General features: G+C 36.9%; 1 protein-coding gene across 11 annotated transcripts in view; it reads right to left on the reverse strand.

The window, feature by feature from the left end:
* LOC134529162 (rho GTPase-activating protein 12-like) overlaps window positions 1-18,469 on the reverse strand; it is a 136,945-nt gene that overhangs the window by 110,890 nt on the left and 7,586 nt on the right. For 6 of the 11 annotated variants that reach the window (XM_063362969.1, XM_063362963.1, XM_063362964.1 and 3 more), the window contains exon 3: window positions 3,962-4,147. The exons of the other annotated variants lie outside the window; for them this stretch is intronic. In XM_063362969.1, the coding sequence (XP_063219039.1) occupies window positions 3,962-4,147 (186 nt within the window). The remainder of the gene's footprint in view (window positions 1-3,961; window positions 4,148-18,469) is intronic. 11 annotated transcript variants of the gene reach the window in all.

An 18,469-nucleotide genomic window follows, 5' to 3' on the forward strand; every position in this document is an offset into this window, starting at 1 on the left:
GTCAATTTTTAATATCTACCACATCAAGGACATAGACAGAAGAGCAAGACAGATAGAATATTCCCATACCGTACACATTATCACTTTGTAGTCAGCACATGGCACACGTACAGCAATTACAAATAACTTTACACACACCAACCACAGTAATAATCTTGATTCTATTTAGTTCGTTTTTATGTATTATACCTAGTAAAAAAAATTTTTCATTATAGAAAAAATGGCTAGCCAAGATTGGTAAAGTCAAACATGGAGGAGGTGCTGGGGAAAATCATGCCCGAGCAAAGTGTGACTGGTATACAAGGTCTGAAACATGCATACATTTCATCACTCCTGAATATTTATACTATTTTTCTGGCATGAACAAACCCAAGTGCAATAAATCTTCTGCAATTAGTTAAACTGAACAAATTTTATCAACTCAAACAAAAGTAGTTTGTAACCCTTAGTTAACAGCACGCACTGGACTTTAATAATTTACAGACTGACAAAACATTAATTTAGTAATTTTGTTTTACTTTACTGGCAACATTTAATTGATCATTTTAAAGACGGGATTATACTTTAAGTTAAAGTTTTAAGCCATTTGGTAAGCCTTAAGTGTTAATAAGTTGTTAAGTTAGCTTCAAAATAGAGGTTCTAAAGTTTGGTAAGATACTTCATTATGAAAATGTACATTAATATACTTATAAATTCTTATAATTTGGAAAGATAGTAAATTTACCGCTATGCAAATTATTCGGTAATTATTATGTGTGCATAGAAGACGCGAGTTGCGCGGAATGACAAGCTAAGAAGGGAACTGGAGGGGAGACGTCAGAAACGGTCAGCTGGTGAGGAGTGCGAGTTGCGCTGTGGACAGAATCGTGTGGGGTCAGTGCAGAGAGGGCGTTTCGCAAAAGTGAGTATGCAGCATGGTTGTGGCCGGCAGGGCCACATTTTTACTTGTAATTTATTTTTGTTGCTGGTCTCTAGTTTTATATGGTTTTTTATTTCACGTATTTTTACGCCTTTTTTAATTAATGTTAATTTATCTGTAAATTTTTTTAATTATATTTGTTTCTGTTAATTAGTTATACGCCGTTTGGTAGCTATCGATTATGAGTTTAAGAATATCGATTGTGTTTCACGTAAATACCACTTGGTGAGCGCCCGGCGGTTGGCTGATGACGTCAGACATTCGGCTTGCCGGGAAGAAAAAATCAGCTGGGCCGGCGAGAGAGTTTTGTGCCGAGCGACCGTCGAGGACAGAGCCATGTGACGGCGCGGACTGGTATGCCGGACGGCAACGGGCGACGAAGAGTATTGGGATGGAGGCTCCACGATGGGTGACAGGGCAAATGGATTGTCCTGTAGTACAGAAGAAATCAAGGTAAAGAGAGGCCGCGATTTTGATTTTTACCCTCGTGGTGCTGCACTGGTTTTTGGCAAACCTAGTGAACTGTGTATTTTCCCATACTAAATTTTATTTGGACGGAACTTTTATTAGCCTGTTTGGTGAAGAGGCCCATTTGTTTCACACGTTGTTCCAGTGTGGGATTTTTTAATAAGGTCGCCCGTTTGCCTGTAGTTGTAATAAATGTATAAGTTTGGAAGAAACGAACATTTTGCAATTTGTTTTTGAGACTTTCTCTTCGGAATTTACATACTTAAAGTTGCATTTAGCTAATATATCAGCTTGTGCAGTATTATTAAATGTATGCGATCGGTATTGGACTACATGCGCAGCCTGATGTTGGTTGGTGCGGCCATTCTACGTTTTTATAAAATCATTGGCAAGTTAATAAAGAAGTAAGACTTTGTTTGAAGTATATGATAAATACTTCTGTGGTAACATAGTTATGTTACGTGAAGAGTTTTTGCTACATTTCCCTTAAAAAAAAATAAGATAATTTTTTTTTGATCATCGTTCACGCCTTTGTGAATTCGTACCTATGGCCCGGCGTGGCATTAGACTCTGGAGTTGGTGAGGAAGGTCAGGAAGCCAGCGCACGCCTAGGATATTAACTTTGTTTTTTTGGCAAGTCTTTAGCAACGAACATCTGAAGAAAGACTAAACCGTTGATTGAGAGTTTAAGAACTTTATTTAAATAAATTGTTTGTACTTCAGTATTATTTTTGTAGATTTTTTATATATTTGTATTGATTGTCTTGTTTGATTTTTGGTATTAGGGCAGTCGGTAAATTTTGATATTTTATAGTGGCCACGCCTCACGCCCTTATATATTTTTATACTTGTTGTTATCAGTATTTATATTTTTACGATTTTTTAAAGGTTATTGTTAGTATCGCAAATGGGGATAAGATGCTGCCATTATTAACGTCAGCTTTTGTAACTAAGCTTGTATGGTTATGTATAGTAAAAATTATTTTTGCAAATTTCTATTTTTTAATAACATACGTCCAAAGTCTTGCCTCTTGTTTGTTTAATGGTTACTCTACTATTATATCCTTTGAAATTTTTGGCCTGACCCCTGGGCAGTGGTGTGGGGAATTTATATTGTTTAGCTTTTTATGCCTGGTTTTAATATTTATTTTTTCCCTTCGCGCCCAGAGTGAGTCGGGGACGCAACCCCTCTTCCAATTGAGGAGGAAGAACGGTTACATGGTTATGAATATGTGCTGGACGGGTACAGTTTTCAACAAGCCTACGGATTTATGATGTCGGCGATTTCCGTGTGTACAACTAGAAAATATTGGGCAGCATGTGTGCCGGTGAGGCACACACTGTGTTTGAGGAGCATAAGAACCTGATACACCCAATTGACAACCTTAGGCAACACAGTAAAGAAAATTGAATTATAATCACATATGTATTCTTACTGATCATGCAATGCATAAATAAGAGATTATGAGGATAATTTAAATTTATGTTGTACCCATAGCCAACAATCATCCATCAACAATCAATCATTGCTATGCACTGCAACTAAATTAAGTTTGAAGGCACCAAAGGGGTTTATTTCTGGAAGAAAATAAACATAAAAATTGTGTACAAAAATATATTTATACAAGGTCCATTCCAAAAATAATGAAAGTGATCCTCAAAAATGCATATTTACTGAAAAAAAATTACAATTTAATGTTATCTCCTTCAAAGTATGATTCTTGAAAAGCTATACAGCAGTTCCAGCCATTTTTCCACTTTTCATAGCAATGGGAGATGTCATTTTCTGTAAGTCCGCGGATAGCGCTCGTCACAGCTTGTGGAATGTTTTTGATTGTTGACCGTGGTGCCTGCGAACCACTCCTTTCGCATCAAAAAACAAAATCAACATCGTTTTCACATGTGATTTGCTCATGTGCACTTCATCACAATGCACCCTGCCACACTGCCCTATCCACATGCCAATTTTTGGTTCAGAAAAACATACCAACACTTCCCCAGCCACCTTAAAAACCAGATCTGGCTCCCTGCAATTTTTTTTTTCCCCAAGCAGAAATTGTATCTCAAGGGGACTCATTTCGGGACAATTGAAAACATAAGCTGTAACGAGAGCTCTGTGAGGACTTACAGAAAATGACTTTGCCCATTGCTATGAAGAGTGTAAAATCACTGAAACCACTGTATATCTTCTCAAGGATCATATTTTGAAGGAGATAACATCGAATTATAACTTTTTTTTCAATTAATGCATATTTTTGAAAATCACTAATATTACTTTTGGCACGCACCTCGCACATGTGAAACCATTAAAATTGTGCATGCACCCACCACAATAACTATTGTCAAGCAAGGTCAAGTAGTAAGTGGCGTATAAAGGAAAATTCCAATTGTTGGAGAGGTGTTAGTTCTGTTTATTTTTTATTTTCAGAAAAAAACATTTATAGTCATTCAGAAAAAAGGAATAAAACAACCAGAGCACACTTATCAGCTATGTTAAACGAGCATGCATCACGTTAAACATATATATCGCCAAACATGGCCTTCAACCGAAGTGTGCACTGTATACATACTTACTGGCTGCCTGTGAAGTCCACGAGGAGGCTTCCAACTTTTAGCACGACTAAACAAGTTCCAGAAATATGGTCTGCCATCGGCAGTACTGTACTCAAGCCAACCTCTGCCGAGAATTTTGTTTGGTTTCCTACGTGTGTCTGGAGAAGGGGGAGACAGGGCGTGTTTGCATTCTTGTTGCAACCGCACCTGACATAGAAATGACGGAACCAAAAAATAATATCAAAAAATTAAAACAACCAATATTAATCATATAAACATCCACGTAACTAACAATGTTTAAAATAAAAGAATATGTTTAAATGGTATAATAGATCTGTTAAATTAATTATTACCATGACAGCACATTACTTATATCTTTTATGTAAGCAATGCAATGAACATTAATATAGAAAAATATTTTGGCCACCTGAAACTGAACCTAACAATCACATTAATAAATTATGGCCTACAATATAACACAGTGGGAATTCTGCATCTACAGTTGTATCATGGAAGTCAGAAATGAAGGGAAAAAAAATCTCAACCAGGAAAACAGAACAGATTGAGTAACATCTGGAATTCCCTGTTCTGCCACATCCATAAATGGCCATCCATCAAATATTTAAGCTAACTTGCATAGTCCTGAACTGAGGAAAATTTGATAAACCCGCAAACTTTTATTTTGCTTAGAATTTTTTTACCTGACTGCAAGCTGATCTTAGCCACAGTCAAAGCTGGTGCACAAAAATAAGCAGACTCATCTTGCCTGGACCTATGCTGTGAATGGACATTAAGAAATCTGTGCTACAACACGAGGCCTTCAGATTTTAAATGCCCTTGATAATGTTTGCAACAATGCATGCCAAAATATTGGATACATTAACATTTTCACAGACATGGACTTATTTCAAGTCAAGAAGAATTAATCACTTTTGGGTTTAGGCAGAGCTTGAAAGAATGAATTAGAAGTGACTCAAACCACAGAGGAATAACCCTTGGATTCTACCCCGGAACAACACGCCACCCCACAGTGTCACATCACATTCACCTTTCTGCATAGTTAAATCTGTATTAAATGGTATTCAATTTCAGATAGTGTATGAGATAAAGAAGGAAAGTGTTGCTGAAGTATGTAACACACAATGGCCTGCACCATTGCTTCCAAACAAAAAAAAAAATTATATCGCCAGAAGAGGAAGTACCTTGAATGAGATAGCAATTAAGAGTTAGAATGGTACTAAATCACAGTATGAAATCAGTCTCATTATTTGATAGCCACATCTCAAAGGATAACTCTTTACTTAAAGTAGCGTCTCGATTAACCGAGCTGGATAAACAGAGGTTCCGCATTATCTGAGCTGACCTAAAGCACTATTACCAGCAAAGACTGTTCAAACATCTGCTTGAGGACATAAAAAATATCCAACCGTTGTTGGAAGCCTAAAACAAAAATTAACCTCAAATATGTCATTTACTGGTTGAGCAAATCACGGAGTGATGTGAAAGTATCTACACTGAAGAAAAGCTGGAAAGATATCATTCCAAAAAATAATACCACTGTGCCAACTGAAAATCAAGATGTTTTTCTTATTCTATATGTGTTATCCGAGATTTTTATCATCCCAAATAGCCGTGGTCCACATTAACTCGGTTAATCGAGTCCCTACTATGCTTATTTATTATTTGGTTTAACATCTTGTTGACAGCGAGATCACTCAGAGCAGGTTACTCTCCCCACTACAGTTCAAGGAAACTTGTGAAGGAATCTGCCATGGCCTACATTAAGGAACCACCCCAGATTTTGCGTTGCGTGATTTCAGGACGGCCAGATCGAGATTCGAATCCGTCCGTGAGAATACAAGTCCAATGTCTTACCACTGCACCGCCTCGCTCCGTTACTGGACAACTAGAAGTACCCATAAACATATAAATGGTTTTGTTTTATATAATGAGAATTGTATATGGTAATCCGAACGAGGAACATACATTTTTATTGGTTATGATGAGACTTTGTAACAACAAATTAATTTCAGTCAATCTAATATTATTGTATGTATAACGTAATTACTAAACAACTGTAATGGTCATGTAATAAAGGTGTGGTGTGTGTATATAGATGATGACAGCCATTGGTGACATTCATAAAGCTAGTGTGTTCAGCACTTATTGTCTCTATATTCCATTTTTATTGTATTTTAATTTTATGAAGAGTACCAGTATACCAGTGCAGTTACTGGATTCAACCTAGGGTGTTTCCCTTTCAACCCATAAGCATCTACAATAAACAACTGAACTTCATTTATTGTGGCAATAAGTAGGTACTTTTGTTTACACAAAAACATAAAATATTTACGAAAAAAGTACAAATTCACATATTTAGGTATTTATAAACACTCGGATCATTTTTAAGACATTTTATTTTGCCTACAGTTTCTACTAGCTAAGCTCAATTTCTACTTCCGATTTTGTGTTTTATATGTAAAAATAAATTTTGTATGGTGTTTGTTCATTTAAAAAGTTTGTTATGAATTTGAACAATGATTTTTATAATCACTATAGTACATAAAAAAAAACTTTTAATGGAAGTATTGGGGAAGAAATAAATAAGTTAATTTCTAAAGTAGCAGCTTCTGGGACCAAAGCAACTATAATTTTCTGTCTATTGCACTGTTTATTTAATAATACAGGTGTGGGTTTTAATCAGGGACTGGAAGTAACGCGCTACTAGTAACGACGTTATTTGTAACAGTTACTTTTTATGGCAACGATCGTGGTAACGCAATATATTAAGTTTTCAGTAACTGTAACTGAATTACATTTTTCTGCCTTAAAGTAACGATAATTGTTGTTACTTCTTGCGTTACATTTTTTAAATGTATTTCTTATTGAACGAACAACAATTTGTTAATTTTTTCAAACCCAGAACGAAAATCCCGACAAGCATATTATTTGCGATGGTATTGCTTGTACTTGTAAAACTGCTGTTGGCTAGCCTGTGCTCGTATTTTGATTGTCATTTATTTAATATTTGCGACATGCAGGTTTACTGCTGTGCTGTTTAATTAATTAACCTACCTGTGCACATGCGCGAAAGCAATGACAGAAACTAATGAAGCGAGAAAGCAGTCCAGAATTTTCGTTGCCGTGGCCTTCATATTCTAATTTTTTTCGAAGTTCGGTCGAATGATAAAAATAACCTTATTGTGAAGTGCTTATGTGGTTCTGCGAACAATTTTGTAGTGTAAACTAATTACTCAATGTAATTTAAGACCTATTTAAAAAATTTCAGTTTAAATAAACATATATCTTTACTAAACACAATATGTTTTATTAGCTTTTAATTATAACAATATTACGTATCACATTTTTAGTTTTTCACAAAGTAAATGTTAAAGTAACTTACAGTTACTTTTCTAAGAACTGTAACTGGTTTATTTTCAGTAGTGTAACTTGTAGTTGTAACAGGGTTACATTTCCAATGGAGTATTTGTAACTGTAACTGAGTTACTTTTTAAAAGTAACTTTCCGGTCCCTGGTTTTAATGGTGTGTGTTGTTTTCAAGTTTTAAAGACTGTCTACCTCCATGGCAGGAACACACGAATGAACCAAGGCAGAAAATGGATAAGCTTTATTTCCAAATTTAATAATTGTACATGGTCCAAAATGGATGTATATATAGAGTCCCGTGAAGTGCATTTCAATCCCAGAATAAGTATACTTTATTACAAATAAATATGCATATATAGCCTGCCACTAGTTCTGATGCAATGAAAGCCATGAAAACCTGTTTGGAATACTTTGTATAAAAAACTTTTTTTTATTATGCAGAAATGACGTACAGTAAGTCCTCGGTTTACGTCGGGGTTACATTCCTGAAAACCGCGACGTAAATAGAAACGACGCAAAATGAGCCATGTTTCATGCCACCGGCCGGCCACGGCCCAAGGTCGGCCGGAAGCGCTGGCATACAGACGTGACAACGGGCAATTTTATCAGCAAATGACAACCGACAGCGTGGGAAACAAGTCCAACTAGTACTTCTCAGCTTTATAGAATGGTTATTTAACCAGCTGCTTTATTACCTTTATTGATTGAAATATAAAAACAGATATATAGTACATACTGTACGTAAGAGCAGGAAGCGTCCCTCATGATGTATGATAAGATAAGGCGGTGAACGTGTAGCTTACGCTACATAGCATAAATTAACTACCGAAGGAAACAAAGAATTATAAACGAATTATATACGGTGTTTTGGTTAAAATAAAGATTTACGATCATTGTAAACGACGTTATTGTGAATCGGCGACAACTTAAATTGAAACATGAGTACTCAAACATTAGCGACGTTAATCCGAAACGACGTAAATCGGTACGACGTAAATAGAGGACTTACTGTAATACCTACTAGTACTTCTAAAATCACAAAACACAATTTACAAATATGTTTTTAAATTTCAATCATCAAAAATTTTTGCACTTTTTATGTAAAATTTAGTTACAAGATAAACGAAAAATTATCAATTCTCAAGAACACACAAATTTTATGGATTGGAATGACATACACATTGCAATTTAATTTAAATGCAATAAACTACATTATTGGTTTTTAAGCCATGACATATAAAAATATATAAACTATGTTTTTATCTTCTGTGTACTATAAGCCTACCTACAAAACATCAAGTAAATTTTAATATAAATAAAGGCCTAGTCTCATTATTTCATTATATGCCATAAAAACATTCCAGCTAGTTGATTATTTAAAATTCACTTTGAGTACCCTAATTTATATCCAAAAAAAATTGAAATTGAGCAAGCATTTGCAAGTTTCAACAACATGACGAGAGCCATCATCTGATTGCATCTGATTGGCTGAAGTTTTTGCATATTAATGCTTTAACTACTTCACTATGAATAGACACATGTTCGCCGTTTTTCAAAACAATCAAAAAAATATATCCCTCAAAAATAAATTACAGTTTTAACACTAGGGGCACACTACAAATTCATTCTGATTGGATAAAATTTCCATATTGTTCGAAACCTTCCACAGAAATTTGAACACGGCAGATTACAAAATCTTCCATGAAAACAGCCAGTGCTCTGCCATGGAAGACCTTGCAAGAAAACTTTCATCCTGTGATAAGGCCTTTACCAATTATTTACATTATTTAAATATGTAAAACTACAGTTCCCCGTTCTAAACATCAAGTACAATGTTTACAACTAAATCCAGTAATTTAATAATGTCAATATTATGTGTCATATTTAGCCTTCTTCTGTATTTATTAATAGCAAATTGCACATCATTCACTTAATCTCCATTACTCTGGTTCCCGTCAGTTCAAGTCCATAACAAAAACTGCACAGCTCATCACAACAGGCCTGCCAACCTACTAACACTATTTACACACATGAACTACTACAACAGTACATAATACCTCCTCCCTCTTTAAGTTATTTGACAACATAGTCCTTGAATCTAGCTGGCCGTTGTATCACACGTCTGTGAAATGTTCTCGTACTACACTGGACCTCCCCTGCTGGATCCGGTTGTGCAAATCCTCGGAATGGACTTGATCCTGGACTCACAACTTGACCCTGTCTCTTCCTTATCCAACACTGGTGGCTGCTGTTCATTCTGGTTCTCTTGCTTGTACATCCCACGAAGCTCATCATTGACCCCCGTTGAATGTCGGTCTGTTTGTTGATCCTCCGTCTGCACTGGCAATCCTCCTCCTAAACCTTCTGGACTCTGTATCAAAGCCCGCCCAGTCACACTGGAATGCCTGAGGATTTACTGCCTACTGGTAAACTTTTGTTCTTGTTGTGGAATGGTTACCCCTTTTCCGTGCAAAAGTTGGTCCACATGCTGCATGTATGCTTTTCCCTTATCATTTGTTACTTCATACATAAGTCTCCTACAAGCTGCCTTCACAACACCAGACAGCCACATTCCATTCCCAATATAGCTAAGGAATAGCACTGGATCGTTGACGTGGAACTGTCTTAGATCTGGCCCTCTGGAAGCCTCTTGTAAGGGCTGGGCCCCCTTTTCACCTGTCTGAGGACGAATCTGATCCAACACTGTTCGCAGTGACCTTCCCATTAACCTTTCAGCTGGAGTGGTTTGTGTTTCATCACTTGCTGTTGAGTGAAGTGCAAAAAGTGTCCTGGCTAGCCTTGTCTGCCCATTTCCGTTACACAGGTTCTTCAACTTCCCTTTAACTGTCTGCACCATGCACTCAACTTGCTCGTTACTTGATGGGTGGAATGGTGTTGATTGAACAAGTCTGATGCCATTTTATTTTGCAAGCAACCTCATTTCTAGCATTACAAAAGCTGTACCAATGTCTGACACTATACACACTGGAATGCCATGAACATTAAATATTCCTCTTAACTCTGTAATAACTGCAGCTGATGACACTGATGGTACTAACTTCACATCAGGCCATTTTGAGTATGCATCTACAAGTATCAAAAACACCTTTCCTTAAAAGGGTTCGAAGACATCTACGTGCACCCTAGGCCAAGGCTTTTCTTCAGGAGGCCAAGTAACATCCTTTAACTTTGGTGGATTTGCTCTTAAGCTCTTACATTCACAACATTGCCCCACAAACTGTTCAATGTCATGATCTATTCTAGGCCACCACATGTAGCTTAATGCCACTGATTTTGACTGTACAATCCCATCGTGGCCTGCATGCAGCATTTTCAGAAGGCTTCCCCATACCACTGTAGGTATAACTACCCAGCTTCCCCACAGCAGGACACTTTTGTAAAGTGATAGCTCATTTTGACGACTCCAGTAAGGGCGAAGCTCATCAGTAATCTTGCCTGCCAGACAACCAGATAGTGTATTTTTCTTCACGTTGCTGAGAAATGGATCTTCATATGTCAATATGGCCAATCTAGTAGCCTTTATAGGAGTATCTGGAAGGGCTTCCAGAATTAGGGTACCTCCTACTGCTGGGATGTTAATAGCCGAAGTAGCTATAGGAAGTCAACTCAAGGCATCAGCATGTCCTATACGTATACCTGGTCTATGGACAATATGGTAATCATACATGGACAACCATAGGCTCCAACGTAACAATCTCGGCGATAATATGTCAGGAATCTCCTTATTGGGGTCTAACAGACGAAGAAGTGGCTTGTGATCTGTCACAATGGTGAATGGCCATGCTGACACATACTGCCTGAACTTTGTAACCCCAAATATAATAGCCAAGGCCTCCTTATCTATCTGGGAATAATTCTGTTCAGCTTTCTGTAGGGTCCTTGACTCAAAAGCAATGGGTGCTTACATCCATCTTCTGTGAAATGGGCCAGTACAGCAACCAGCCCATGTTCTGATGCATCATAAGTTAATATGATAGTCTTCCTTGCATCATAATGCATGAGCACCATGTCTGACTGAAGAAGTTCTTTAGATGCCCTGAAAGCCTTATCATGTCCTTCTGTCCATTCCCACACTTTTCCGTGGTCCAGCAATCGATGTAAGGGTTAAAATACGTTTGTTTTGCCAGGTAGGAATCTCTCATAGAAGTTCAACAAGCCCAAGAATGTCTGTAGTTCTTTCTAAGTGGTAGGTGCTGGGGCCTTGTTGATTGCCTTCACTTCATCATCAGTCGGGTGTATACAAGTGCAATTGTCCCTGTACACTATAAATGTCACTGATGTAGCCGCAAAAACACACTTGCATCACTTAAGATACCGCCCTGCTTCCTCAGTTTGTAGTAACACCTGTTTTACCTGTAGCCAGTGCTGTTCTTCATTTGGTCCTGTAACTATTATATCATTCAGCAAGACCACAACCCCAGGAATTCCTGACAGCAAGGTTGACATTAAATGTTGAAAAATAGCTTGTGCATTACGAATGCCAAAATGTAATCATTTTCCCTTAAATAACCCGTTCATGGTCTTAACTGTTAAGACTTCTGCTGTAGTCTCATTCACAGCCACCTGTAAGTATGCTTCTGCTAAGTCCAACTTGGTAAACATTTTTCCCCCTGCTAACTTGTAAAATGCCTCAGTTATAGTGGGTAGTGGAAAGATATTTTTCTTACACACCACATTGACAGTACATTTATATTCCCCACAAATTCGTACTGATCCATCAGCCTTGCGAACTGGTACTAAGGGTGTTGCCCACTACCGAATAAACCACTGGTTCATAAACTCCAAGTTCAACTAATCCAGCAATTTCTCTCCTGAAACTCTCTGCCAAAGCAAAACCTACAAGGAGAATTTTGCGAAACACCGGTTTGGCGTCTGATGGTACCTCTATGTTCAACAGTGGCCTCGTATAGTGACCCAGTTCCGCATCACCAAATACCCTTGAGTGTTCGCTGATCACTTTTTCTGCCTTTCCCAGCTGAACACTATATACTCTTTCAATGGTTATCGCTAAGGGCTCCATTCAACTACAGCCCAACAGGCTTGGGCCCTTCCCATCAGCCACTTAGAACCTTAACCTAGCCAATTCCGGTTTAGTTCTTACATTTACCTCTAATAATCCCAGCCCTTTCAGTTTGTGTTAGGACCATGTGAGGAGCACCAAGTTTACATCTTGCAGCATGGATTTCTCTGGCCCCAAAAGCTTGAATGTATCATTGCTAATTATAGTAACACATGCAAATGTGTCCACTTCCATGTTCAGTTGTCTGTCATCTAACCATACTTCCATGTGGATTGGTGGTCAATAGTTTGATGATACTGTACGTACCCATATTGTACAAGCTGTATGTTGCTGCCTCATTCTCTAAATAATCATAATCCTCCATGTTGTAGTTAGCACTTCCCTTCCCATCTTTTGTTGCCTTGGGTACACCCCTGCTGGAGTGTTAATTCTTTTTTGTTATGCATGCCCACTCTAAATGACCACAATCGGAAAAGAAATGTCAACCGTACCTTGATGTCTGCAACCCTGTGGATTATGTCAGCCATTACATCGCCAGCAGGACTGTGACTATTCTGTTGCTGGCTTACTTCACGTCACCAACCTGATGGGTCTGCTGTCCAGTGCATTCCTGTTGTTGAGGGCATTTTGGTTTTCGGATGTGTGCCTATGGTCTGGTGCATTCTTGTGTGTCCTTAACACTGACACTGCTCCCACTAAGTCATTCATTGTTCCATGCAAATCGTGCACATTCCGACTTGATGTTTCCGCTGCTGTAGCTAAGTCCACTGCCTCTTTATACGTCAATTTGACCTTAGACAGCATGGTATGCTGAACTGCTCTATCCCTTACCCCACAGACTATGTGATCCCGTAGCATTCTATCAAGATCTGTGAAACTGCAATGGGGAAAGAGCCACCACAGATCTGCCACATACTCTGCAATAGATTCACTTTTCAACTGATCCCGTTTATTAATTTTATGTTTCCACTATTTCACTTGGCATGGACTCAAAATGATTGGTCAACAGCCCTAAAACCTCCGAAATTGTGACTTCACTGGTCGCTTTCGGTGATACCAGTAAAGTTACCAGGTTATATATATATATATATATATATATATATATATATATATATATATATATATATATATATATATAGATCAGTGCCAGATACTGTGAAAAAAATACCTTTTGTTCCTCTCTGTCCTTAACTCTGTTCACTACAAAATAATACTGTAGAATCTCAGCATACATCTTCCACATATCTCGTCCCGGCACAAACTCGCCAAACGAACTGAACAAAGCCATTAGATGTTTTCAACAGTCCATAACCTCAATCCAACTACACTTCCAATTCCTCTACTAGTCGCCCTACGGAATTGCGCATATTCGTTTCCCTTGTCGCCAATGTTATATTTTGCCTTCTCCTGTACCCATTACTAGCAAATCACACATCATTCACTTAATCTCCATTACTCTAGTTCCTGCCAGTTCACATCCGTAACAACTGCACAGCACATCATAACAGGCCCGCCAACCTACTAACACTATTTACATACACAAACTACTATAACAGTACACAACACCATGTGTAAAATGGGCTGATTCTAATGAAAATAATATGAACTACACTTCAGTTGTACAGTACAGAACAAAAAACAAATTATATTAATAATAATGGTCAGCACTTAAATGCTTTATTAAGCAAGGTTTCTAAAAGGTGTCCTAAAAGTTATTTGCTTTCTGTTATAAATAACAACATACTGTTCTTGTTACATGTGTCGTTACGTACAAAAGCCTTGGACAGTCGGATGGGATTATTTTCAGTTTGTAACATAAGTGTAGTTACAACTACCAGAAGTGTCAAGAAAAAACCTGAAAATTTATGTAGTGTGTAGTGTTGTTAAGTGACAAGTCCTTGAATACTGTTGTCTAGTGCACAAGCAGATGTGTATTGATTGTCAAACAATTCTATATTGTCTTCTAACATTACAATTTACAGCGTCAAAACTACACAGGAAACATTCATTACAAAATCCTTATTATCTAACCTAATTTTTCTTCAAAATAAATAAGAAATAGCCTACAATAAATAAAAATTAAATTATGGTATCATAATGAAATTTATGTAGCCTTATCTTCCCAATAAAAAATTAAAACCTTAATCTATGATTCTTGAGTCATTATAAAGTAATTTAAAAAACTCATCTCTTAAATTTCTTAACATTGTCTTCAACTAATGTTATTGTTGAGTGTAACATTTTGTTAATTTTGAGCCATGTGGCACGTCTCCGGATCGTGTGCCCTCTTCACTGTCTGATTCCTTCCTCATTTCCCTCATTTCCTCCATTCCTGGCCTTTCTCCTTGCTACCCCACCCTTGGAAGCTTGTCCTTAAGCTGTGCATGAACAGGTGTTGAGCTGACACGCTGATCGCCCGCAGGTCTTATTTAAGTCTAGTCGCCGCAAAGGCAGTTTTTCAGCGAGGTATGCGGTCGTAGGCAGGTTTTCAGTAAGGTGTGCAGTCAAGGGCATCCATGGTAACAAGTAAGTAGAGGTGTGGGGTTTGCTGCTGTAGACAGCCAGTAATAATTACAGCAGATTTTTCTAGTAATTTATTTTTCGTTTCCACCTTGTAAATTTTGTCTCGTCTTCGGTGACGTTTTGATAACTGTGTACCTAAACTTTTATCTAGGGGAATATTTCATCGCCATGGAGTTCTCTGTCCAACTGTTCAGAGAATGGTAGTACCTTATTGGTTAATTGGTGGTTGAACTTTGTATGCATGTAACATGATACGAGGGCTATAACATTGTTGCCCAAGTTCTTACTGGTGAAAGTATTTTCTGTCTTAGCATTTATTACTTACTAACGTGCCAGGGTCTCCTGGTATTTATTGTTCCTATGATCCTTGTTGACCTAATCATTTTTTGCTTACTTTATATGCACTTTGGCTCTTTACTGTTTACATTCAAACTATCAGCTAGATGTTTTAATTAGGTGTGTTATTAAAATGTATTTTGGAATGAGCTAGTGTAAATGTTCCCACTTGGGGTCTTGCATCTCTGGTATAGAGGTACCTACTGATAATTCAATACTTTGTGCAATTGTTAAGAAGTTTAAGGACTGTAACATTAATGTTCATTACTTGTTAAAGCTTGGTGTTCTCTCGTCTGTTTGCAGCCGAAAAAAAAATGTTAACCAGACATAAGTTATTACGAGTCTTAAGCCTCCGAGCCAATTGATTTCCTTATAAAATAATGAGTCTGATGGTGCTACTGTTTCCATCAAACTTTGTTTTTAAGTGATTGCCAGTTGGAAGTATACAGGATTGTAAACGTAAAGCCCGTTTACGTTCAATTTATCAAAAGCCTTCGAAACAGTCCACCACCCAACTTCACTGTTAATGCTTGCCAAAGCAAAGTTGTCACAGACATTGTGTTAATGTTTTAGAAATTATTTGTCCCACAAAATTATTTATCCCACAGATACATGCAGTTGTAAACAGTCCTTCAGCTACCAAAAAGTTGTGTCAAGGTGTACCTACCGCAAGGATCAATACTGGTAAACTGTTTACACCATGTGACTTGCCACTAAGCAGACAATACCCAGCTAGTGATATTATGCTCATTACATGAAGTACATAATACTATAAGAAAAATAAACGCTCTTTTAACATTACTAGTCAGAGTGACACTTGCACCCTCAAACTGAACATTGAAAATGTTATATTATGATAGGTACTAGGCTAACCATTAAATCTTTAAGACTCAACCAAAATGACTCAATATTATTAAAAACTAAAGTACTTCCCCATTGTCTGTCATGTTGCAACTTAGTTGTAACATATGATGCTAATCCATCCCCATCAAAGCATATATACAGAACTACACAAGTTATCATTAGGGTATGTATTTAAGTCTTAAAATACTAAACAAATTATTAAAATGATCTTCTATTAGTTTAAAATAAAGCTCTGTGATATAATACCATTTATCAACATTAATCTATTATGGTGGTATTTTTATACACTTAAAACAAACCACTAACTTGCAGGATGCAAAATGTTCAAAATGTTTTTCATACAACCTAAAAATTATGATCATGTCATTCAAGTAAGCTAAAAATGTAATCCAGCATACTGAACACCATCAGCTCTGCACGAGAAATAAAAACACAACTCCTGTCCATAAAAACTTGTTCAGCTATTGTGCCTGTACTTTGGGAAATGACTTGTCAAATTACCTAAAGAAATATTCATTTGTTTAATGGGTTCAAAAATAAATACAATGTCTATTACCAAAGCAGAATTCAGCTTTTTAAAAAATGGTTAAAAATAATATTTAAACACATTTACTTAAGTGTGTAATGCATTTATTAAAATATACATGTATTGTTATGTAGCTAACTGTGGTTGGTAACAGTTTGTAACACACTCACAATCGTAAACTGGTCATTGGCTGATTTTATTGTGTACAAATAAAAATAATATATATATATATATAAAATATAATAACATAATTAATATTGAATACCATTTAAAATAATCAGGTTAGTTCAGTTACTGTGTAAAATATACTTAGGTACTTTTTAGTCAATTATATAATGCTGTAAAGCTTTCTTATTAGCAGTATACAAAATATCAGATTTTAGAACCTATCCAAAGGAGATATAGCATGTCCCTAAAATTGGCCAATTTAAGCTAATAGACAAGTTTGATGGCTCGCATTAAAATTATAAATTCACTATCCATTTTGAATCTTTCAATAATGCTGTCTAAAAAGACAACAATGATGGGTAAAATTTTGGGAATTGATAGGCCTGCCTACTCCTTTCCTTCATCTAGAATTTTTGGGTCAAAATACTACTTCCAAAGAAATTAATCCCTAAATTGAAACTTTAATTTCAAGTATAAAGGAATAAACCAGATTAAAGATCCATCATATTCAAATTTAGTGTAAGATTAGTGACTGTCATGTTGGAGAAAATTGCTGGCCAAATAAAACTAGGCAAACAAAATTTAAAAGTTTAATTTTGAAGTACCTACTAATATTTGTACACAAGCAAGCTACAGCCAATTTATATACATAAATTACAGCTTATTTATTTATATAAATATATATATTGTTGCAAACATGGGAGGCAAGGCCGCCACACGTGCTAGGCATCCAACTGGCCTCGCACTGCCACTGACGTCACATGCCAATCAATACCTTTGGAGATTAGGGTGGCCCAGCCTCAACACCCCCTGCCCCCTCTCCCTCCGGCCATTGTTACTGACCCTTAGTGGCCTGGGAATTCTTTGGACTTAAGGCCACCGCGTGGATTGTCTGGATGCTTCGAGCGTCCGGTCAGTTCAGGATGACGCGAACATCACAACCACTCCAGTCCATTGCCGAAAGACGGCCAACTGGTATAAATGCGGCAACGCCAGTCTCCACGGCAGTTCCGAAAGGAGTCGAGCGACGTGCGAGTTCAGCGAGAGACCCCTTTGCGAGCGACGGAGCGACGGGACCGTGCGTGTGTGACCGAGAAGCACAAGACTGTGTGTGTGGAAGGTGTGAAGTAAGAGGCGAACCACTGTTGAGCCTAGCTCCAGTGAGGAGTATGAACTGTGGACTTGTCAGATATTTAGTGATTTGTGAACAGACATTAAGTGTGATGATTTAACTAGCAAAGTAAATATTAGTAATAAATAAAACTCTCACACACATTGCCACCTTCAAAAAACATGCAGTTAGTTATTTTTATCAAAACATTTATAGATCTTTATTTTTATAACAAAACAGAATGAAAAGTTAAACAATGGTAACTAAATTATCCAATGAAAGGGTTAGAAATGGGTTGCCAGATGCCATCTGGAAATAAAGTTGCATTTTAAATATCTGGTCATGCAACAGTCAACCGGACCTGGTATTTTTTGTGTAAATTAAAGCCATAGAGTCATTCCATATCAAATCAACCAAAGAAAAATTAATTTAGAAACTTCATGTTTCAGATTTATATGATTTTTTGTATATTGGTAATATCAACTAAATACATTATAAATATTTTTTTTCTAAAAAAAAATTTTGAGTAGTTTTTTTTGTATAAATTTTTGAAAATTGCAAAAATAGCCCTTT

This window comes from Bacillus rossius, chromosome 2 (genome assembly GCF_032445375.1).
Source record: "Bacillus rossius redtenbacheri isolate Brsri chromosome 2, Brsri_v3, whole genome shotgun sequence".
NCBI classification, from domain to species: Eukaryota; Metazoa; Arthropoda; class Insecta; order Phasmatodea; family Bacillidae; genus Bacillus; species Bacillus rossius.